This window comes from Protopterus annectens, chromosome 8.part0 (genome assembly GCF_019279795.1).
Source record: "Protopterus annectens isolate FY-2018-M chromosome 8.part0, PAN1.0, whole genome shotgun sequence".
NCBI lineage: Eukaryota > Metazoa > Chordata > Ceratodontiformes > Protopteridae > Protopterus > Protopterus annectens.
Window position 1 is genome coordinate 273405296 of NC_056741.1, and position 9015 is coordinate 273414310.

Consider the following 9015-nt stretch of genomic DNA (forward strand, 5'->3'; position numbering starts at 1 on the left):
TCATTATTTATACTAAACTTAACATAGCAGAGTTAAGCATTATTAATGTACACATTCTAGTAAATGTTGCTTAATACTTTATTTATTCAATGTCATACATTGGCTATGTGTTGTATATGCAATCTTTGACAATGTCTTTATGTCAGTATATTTTTTTCTTCGTATTGCAAAGTGCATTTATCACTTATTATTATCTTTGCCATTCTTTGCCACTGTAGCTGAGTTGTGTCTAAAAAAGGATCTGGGACCAGTGCACTTTCCTGGTTACTAAAGCATAAATAAATCTGAAATAGAAAAAAGGGGTGAACATGATAGAAATAATTAAGGAACTAGTAAAGCATATTTTAATTCTGCATTATACATGAGAGAGAGAAAAACTTCCCACTGAAGGCATTGGGAAGCAACAGACAGACTTAGTTCGGAGTCCTAGAACTTGTCACCTGTAAATGTACAGCAAGGATTATTTACTGCAGTGAGAGTTTTCACACCTCAGCATGAGTGTGAGGGAACCTCTAGCAATTCTTTTAGAACTACAAAACAACCCCGTCATAAAAGCCCGCTATTTACCTACTTTCTTTTGCTGAAAGTAGATAACAGCTGTTTATAGCAGAGAACATGCTCTGACAGACACATAAATGAGGCTCAGTCAGGGGAAACTTAGAAGTAAATCACCCCATAAGCCTGACTAGCTTGGTCTGCAAAGCTATGGAAAGGATCATCATGGACCTCATAAATAAAGATATTGGGGACCTACAGACACTGGATCCTACCCAGTTTGGCTTTGTTAAGGGCAGATCCTGCCTCTTAAACCTGGTTGATTTCTTTGAAACAGTCACCAAGGCCATTGACGAGGGGAAGGTGGCCCACACAGCCTACCTGGACCTCGCAAAAGCCTTCGATACAATACTCCACTCGGGCATTATAGATAAGCTCACCAGCTTAAATATAAACCCCTATGTCACTAGATGGGTTGCAAACTGGCTCAAGGACAGAACCCACATGGTTAGAATTGCTGGAGCCATGTCAGACTCCAAACCAGTTACAAGTGGCATCCCACAAGGTTCAGTCCTGGGACCTCTCTTGTTCGGTATATATTTCTTGGAGGTACAGGCCAACACGGAAGGACTGTGGCTGACCAAGTTCGCAGATGACTGCAAACTGGGCGCCATAATCGACTCTCCAGCATACACAAGCATCCTCCAAAAGGGACTCATAGAAACAGACAACTGGTGCCAGAGCCATGACCTCAAGCTAAACGCCAAAAAGTGTATAGTCATCCCCTTTGGCAAAAACAAAGTGCCCACAAATTACTACATAGGTGGTAATCCATTAAGTACGGAAGAAGTAATTAGGGACCTGGGGACCCAAGTTGATAGCAATCTCTCATTTGACAACCACGTGGCCAAAGTGGTTAGAAAAACATTTTATATAGCCCACCTAATCATGAAGGGATTCACATCTAGATCAGGGGAGGTCATCGTGCCTCTTTACTCATCCCTCATCTGGCCCATAATTGAGTACAATGCCCCTTTTGGGATGTACCTTACCAGACATCTGCAGCAACTGGAAAGACCCCAAAAGTACCTCACCAAGAGGATCAAAGGGCTCAAACAGATGCCATATGCTGCCCAGTTAAAGAAACTCCAGCTCTACTCAGTGGCATACCGCCTGCTCAGAGGCGATCTGTGCCTGACGTATAAAGCCATGTCCAACCTTGAGTTAATGGACATGCTGCACCTCAAAAAATCCAAATCCCATCGAGCTACGCGCTCGAGAGACTTGAACCTCAGCACTGAAATAAATAGGACATGCTGGAGGGACAGATTCATAACCCAGAGACTCCCTTCACTCTGGAATAAAATCCCAGTCCAGGTTAGGCAGAGTCACTCATTGACTCTCTTCAAGAGGAATTGTGATGAGTGGATGGGAGATCGTAGGTTTACCCCGAGTATCACTTCTGTGTCACTGTTAGACAGAGGCACAGTATACTAACCTCGAAAAAGGGCATAGCAAAATTTATTTAAAATGGGTGGCGAAAGCCAAACACACTCTGGCTAGGCTTATAAATGCCCTAGGGCAGATAGCCTAGTATGAACCTGTGAACCTATGAACCTATAAATCTGTTACAGATGGTGTGTTTAGATGACAGTGCGTCACAGTCCTGCTATTCTATCTTATTAACATGAGAAAACATCACCACTTCCTTATGTCTGGCATGACTCATATAAAGATTACTTGAAATGTGTTCTGGGAAGAAGGAGTGAAAGCAAGAAAACAAGATCACATTACCAAGGCAAGCCCCATCTTCTGCCATTTTGAGGGAAACACATTAAAATTGTAAAAGAAGCACTTAGAATGATTTTGAGGCATTGAAATAGCTCAGAAAACAAAAATACAATTAAAAAAGCATTTTTTTTTAGTTCTAAGGTGGCATTTTCCTTTAATTTAGTAACACAGTCATCATTAGAGTCATGGGGACAGGTACAGGGCAGATTTTTCATCAGCTCACAGTAAACTTGAAACACAGCAATACTTCCTCCTCCTTCCCTCTCTTGAAACTCAGACATGTTATATATTTTCAAGACGTCTTACACAGCAGTAGGCAGTAATGAAGAAGAGTCTACCATTTCAATTTCTCATATATTCCACTCATTGTCAGGAATAAGCAGAATTTCTAGATACACAGCTTCTAGTTCTTAAACAAATCCCCTTTTGGCTGCTACTGCACCATTTCTACAATAAAATACAAAATATGCAGTTACTTCTAATGCTATGCAATGCATGGTACTCATAAATATTCACAAAAAGAGATGGGTACCACCCATAGGCATCCAACTTCATCAGCATTTGCTTTCTGAGTGCGCAACACATGCAGGATGTCAGACCACATAATGTACATTAGGAAAGGTTAATAAAGAATAAAGTGGTTAATTCTAAGATATACAGGTACAAGTGCCTCATCAAAATGTAAATGCTCAAAAAAACATTCAAAAAAAGATTGATCTAAAAAGGTTGCATGAAACAACAAACCCCCACAAACACTATTTTTTGCAGGGGGCAAGCCTCCAGGACCCGACAACCCTTGCTAATTATATATACCAACTTTGAGATCACACTACAGTCAAAAAGGATAAATTACAGACCCCCTTGTACTGAGATCTCACAAATGGAGCTGCCAGCAGGCACAAAAACAGACAAAAGAGGGTTCACTTCTAGCTATTATGACAACAGTTACATTATAGTGAGGAATTAACTCAGATGAAAAGAAAGTTGATCAGTGTAATAGTGCAAAAACGAAAAAAATGACTGTCATAGTCCATTGTTGTTGGCATACTAAGTAAGTTACATACAATACAAATGTGATGGGGGAGAGTGTAAAATGACAGAAACCTGTAAGAATTATTTATTTAGTTAGGTAATTTTGTTAAGTGGGTAAGTGAACTAGTCTGAAGACCACTCTCAGTCACAACCTGAGTCAAATGGCAGAAACAGCAGATACATTCAAATATCATAAAAATACTCACATTAATATTCACAACAGCAAATCATTAGTGGGCATTTAGTATTATATATTACAGAATCCTAAATGAAGTACAGCATTTAGGCCATGTTCACATTTAATTACAATTATAAATTGTCCCCAGTGGCAATAGAAAGGAGAATATTTACTTGGATACATTTAAATTGTTAGATGCATTACTGGCTTCACATTGATTATTGAAATTAGAGGAATATGTGTCCTGACACACCACAATACTCCATGCAAGGCCAGACGTTTCTGTATTTATGCATGCTTGAACTAAGGGGCACACTGCATAGCATGCGTACATCACATAGCATGAGCCTACACTATAGAAAAATTGATTGTTCATGACCCCCACCTATAGACAGTTCAGAGGCAGTTTGGAAAATGTCACTGTCTGTACAAGACATCGCACAAAGAAAGAGTCATGAAGAGTTCAGCATCTATAGTTTTGAAGAAACAAGGTAAATGGGAACATGACAAAAACTTTCAAGCACCTCAGGAGAATCTAAATTATAGCAAAACTGTGTATGTCTTTCAAAGATTATAGGACAGTTCATCAATATACACAAGCATCAAAGCATAGCAGCTTAATGCTATCACACTGATAACATACTTATAAAAAAGCAAAACCATCAAACCATGAAGTGATCGTAGATGGAAAACAGATAACTTCCTTATGCTATCATCTCCTGTCCCACCTTTATGTCTACTATATCTAACCCTGCCTTTCCCCATAACCCTAATCCTACATATCACCTTACAAAAAAAACTTTCTCTGACAGTACCATTATAAAAGATACTTGGGCTCACTACATGCACACTAGCATGCAGACACAAAATTTAATCCATCCCCTTACCTAGCCTTTACTCCAACTCTAGCCTGCAAACAGTCACATACACACACACACACACACTCTCTCTCACACACACACACACACACACACACACACACACACACACACACACACACACACACACACACACACACACAAAAACACCCCCCAAGTCATTCACATACTAATCTATCCCCTTATCTCAGTACAAGGCAGTCTGTGATGATATAAAATATATATCTATCCCCTCACTTAGTCCTTACTCTAACCCTAATCCCCAAACATTCACATTTGCCTGTCATTTTACTTAACAGCATACATTCGATCTTCTTGCTTTTGGTTTAAACAATACTTAGCAAAAAGTGCTTCTCAGGCATACCTCTCAACTGTACAGATTTTCACAGAATGTCCAGATTTTTGTCTCATATTTTTGGTCCATTTTTCATAAAACTGTGGTTTTCTGGCAAATTAGTTGGAATTCATTAAAGACTGAAGTTAGAAAGTAATGACAGACATTTAAGTTGCAGACTTCATACCCTTCAGAAAATTCATGCTATTGCAAAACCTGTTATTCTATCAACTTTCTAAGTTTGTAAGAGCAATATTTAAAAATTGTCAGTATTCTTGGGCCTTGGCCCTACTTTTATTTATGGCGTTGCCCAAATTTCTTGCTCTAAGAGATTGAGGTATGTGCTTCTGATATATTTCCACATTTTGAACATACAGTCAACAAAGGGTCAACAAAATTACTATTAGACACACTAACAGACACCCCTCTCAAAACACACATGCACACACACACACACACACACACACACACACACACACACACACACACAAGTGCGTACAAATGAAAAATATGTTTGTGAAAAATACAGGCTGAAGATACGTCTACCGCTGAATGAAGATATAGTTGTAGATGTTTACAAGAGTATTTTTGAGGGAGCAGTACCAAAAACAACAGGAGACTAACATAAAGCAATTCTTATAGTTCTTATGGGGGAATAAAAAATGTAAACCATGGCTAGACAGAGTTCTGTACTGCACCTTATCTAATAACTAGAGTAGTGGGCCAGTCAGAATGTTATGTTCTGGGGTGGGTGTGAGTTTCTGCTTGGAAAGAGGTACTTCCTGTTGGACACAACTGAGTATTTCCTACCTGAGAAAAGATTACCATTTCATCAGTAGTGGGGGGTAGAATTTGAGTGTGTGTGTCACTGTACATGACATTGTATGTGTTCTCCCCATTTAAGGTTTCCTTTCCCCTTCCGTACCTAATTAAAAAAAAAAAAGATTCTAATCACTAAATGATCAATAAAGCATGCTATATTGTAAGCAGTAAACATGAAAAGTAATACAGGATGTAGTAAATGAATTCTCTGGTCCAAAAAAACAAATTCTATAAAACACTTGTGTTTTTTCAATAGTCCGCTAGTCCCAGTTCAGGATTTACTGGTATTTTCCCATAAAAATGGAAAAACCAAGGAAAAATCAGTGTCCCTCTAGATCATCTGTAAAATCCCATTTCACATTTGTGATATTCTAATATTTTATCCAGTCGCTCCAGATGAAACTCCCCAGCTCCTACTTCATAGTAACCTATGAACTCCTACTTGTTTACTGGCCACAAATCCACTTGACTCACCTCGGTCTCACATTTCTTCACCTAGCACTTTGAATATCCTTTCCTGCTACAGCACTCTTATGACTTAGTCTTGCATTGCACTCACCTTTTGCATTTTATTGTTCCCCATTTGCTTACAGTAAGTATTTATTGCAGGAAAAAGGTGATTTGGTACACAATCTAATGTATTCTAAAACAGATATTTCACAAACACTAAGTACATTTGATTCTTCTGTATTTTCCATTTACCCTAAAACATTTACAGATTAAGGTTTGCTGTGTGCACATGATACTTTCTGCCCACTTGTCACACAATGTGCCAGATATTTTGGCAAAGGTGTGTGAGCATTATGCTATTTACGTTGTATAGGCTTCAACATTACTTTAATTTGTTCTGCGTTGTGTAGCCTTGTTTCTGCACTTTAGTGATACAGTGACTGCCAGCTTGCACTTTGTAATTGCACATTTCTAAGCTGGGCTGCCCCTGAAAATAGGACATTTTGCCTTCGGTGGGAAATTCACACTTAACAAAAGAAAGTTAAAATACATTATACAGCTCACAATCTTTCTGGCACACGTTCCAACTCAACACATTAGGAAAGACTCCACCCCCACCCTCTCAACTGTTTCACCACTAAGATATCCTTTGTTCATGCCTCTCAAATCTCCTCTGTAGCTCACCACTCAAAACCCTTCTTAGCACCTCTCAAGTATTTCACAGAAACAACATTGTTCATTTCACAAATAAGAATCATTCTGTATTTCTCATCTGTTCTATATTAGACACGACATTGTACGTTTCAGCACTCAGAACCCATCTGTTTATACCATTCAGCTGTCCTGTATTCAGTGAAACATGTCTCAGTTTGCAACTTAGACCCTTATTGTACATCTCAACTGTCTTACTTAATAAATTATACCTGCATTTCACTACTCAGGACCTTTCCCTGCATCCTCTGTTGTCCCATGCCAATCAGATCTCATTTTACAGCACACAAACTGCCCAGCGTGTATGCTGTGCTGCTGAATATAAGGATGTAGCCAGCACTCCTGGTTTCAAGAGACTGCCTTTCTTTGTTTGGAGTAGACATGATTTCTTTTTCTTGTTTGTGAGAACAAAATATAAGAAAAAAAAAAAAACTTGCTTCCAGCTCAGTTGCAAGCATTTGTTTCTGAGTCACCAGAATGTAGACTAAGGAGGCAGATGCTACTTGAATATTCAAGGGTTAACTCATGCTAGTAGGGTTCTTTTTTCTACAGTGAAAGACTACCATTCCCAGACATCTTTAGAGGCCCCCCTTTCCACCCTAATGTGGTCTCTGCACGCTACAGACAGGGATTTTAAAACAAAGAGTTTTCCCGGTACGCTGCCTGCCTGCACTTAGACAGGTGTGGTTTCAGTAGGCTGGAAAAATCTTTGTTCATATTTGACTGCAAGGGCCTGGATCGAGTTACAGAAGCAGAAGGGGAGGAGGAGGAGAGAAGGGGGGCTGGCCAGTAGAGAGAGGTGGGCGGAGGGTCTCTCTCTCCCTTGCTCTGTATCTCGCTTTCTTTCAGTCTGTCTTTGTTCCCAAGTCTTTGTTAGCCATGCCTAGCCTGGTGCTATCAGGGATAATGGAAAGAAACAGGGGCTTGGAAGATGTCGGATCAGGGGGGTTCGGAAAGGATGGGGTGCTGGAGGATGACCGAGCACTGCAAATTGCCCTGGACCAGCTCTGCCTACTGGGCTTAGGAGAACCAGGCGAGGAATGCAACAACAATAGCCCCAAAACAGAGAACAAGTTCTGTGCTGTGTATGAGGGGTCAGAACTGAGACTCCGAAGCTCCAATACAACAGAGTGTGTCCCTGTACCCAGCTCTGAGCACGTGGCTGAGATAGTGGGCAGACAAGGTGAGTGTCCTTTGTTCCTGCATTTACATTCTTTTCATTTCCCAGCCAGATTTAAAAACAAAGAGGCGAAGAAAGCTGGCAGAACTTGGCTGATCTTTAGGTATTTGCTACTGCTTCCAAAATTCTTCAACACTGGCTAAACAATAAACCTACCTGTTTTGACGTATTATAATATATTTCTTATGTTTTATATAGTAAATGTGTAGTTTTGCAGTTGCTTCATAACAAGAGATTTACTGAAAAGAACAGTTCAGAGGGGATATGGCATCTACAGGAGTACCCAGACTCAGGCACTGCTGTAAGGTCAAGGTGCCATAACAAATATTTTAAGTACTGTGGCTAACAGCAAAAGTGGTACAGCCTGCTGTTTTAGGGTGATATTAATTTAAAGCAGCTTGGTAATGGGATAAGTGTTATAAATTCATGTGTAAAAGAGTACAGTCTAGAAAGATTTTGTGATATACTTATAACTGCGCATCATGCACCGTTGTGGATGAGTTTTTGTATAGGTGTACAGATGTGTGTAACATACATGCAGACACACACATAAGCATGTGTGTATATGTTTGTGTATATGTGTGCGCACGCGCACGTGTACATGTGAGCATGCATGAACACAATGTGCTTGCTGGATATATACTACCTTGTTCCTGTTTATGTAAGTGTGGTTGTGTTTTTGTGAGTCTGTATGATAAGATGAGGGTTAGGCAACCTGCTCCTAAAGGTCTGTGGTAGTAAGGTGAGTCATTTTACTTTCTGAATTTCCATTCCAGGGGAACTACCAAAACAAAGGAATCCAGAGACAAACTCTAAGAATTCACTGGCTAATCACTTTTTAATGCTGTAGTGTTACAGGTATATTTCTTGTTAGGATGGGCAGCCATTTGTCTTACGAAAACGACCCCAAGTCTTTGACCCCGGCTTCACCTCTGTGCAAACCATCAGCACTGATTTATTTTTTACTAGGCTACTGTGTCTCCTCGCCCCACCCACCCATCCATGCTTTGAGCTTAGGCAAGACTGCATGAGAGACCTAAACCTGCCCCACCCACTTGTCTTTGATGGCTGTGGTGTGCTAGTATATTTTGGATCATCCAGAAATGTAAATCTGCTGTGAATACAAACTGCCTGTTCAGTGTGT

General features: G+C 40.0%; 1 protein-coding gene across 1 annotated transcript in view; it reads left to right on the forward strand.

The window, feature by feature from the left end:
- Positions 1–7570: 7570 nt before the first annotated feature.
- Positions 7571–9015, forward strand: part of MEX3A (mex-3 RNA binding family member A) — a 370581-nt gene continuing 369136 nt past the window's right edge. The window contains exon 1 of the mRNA XM_044079763.1: positions 7571–7874. Coding sequence (XP_043935698.1) covers positions 7571–7874 — 304 coding nt within the window. The remainder of the gene's footprint in view (positions 7875–9015) is intronic.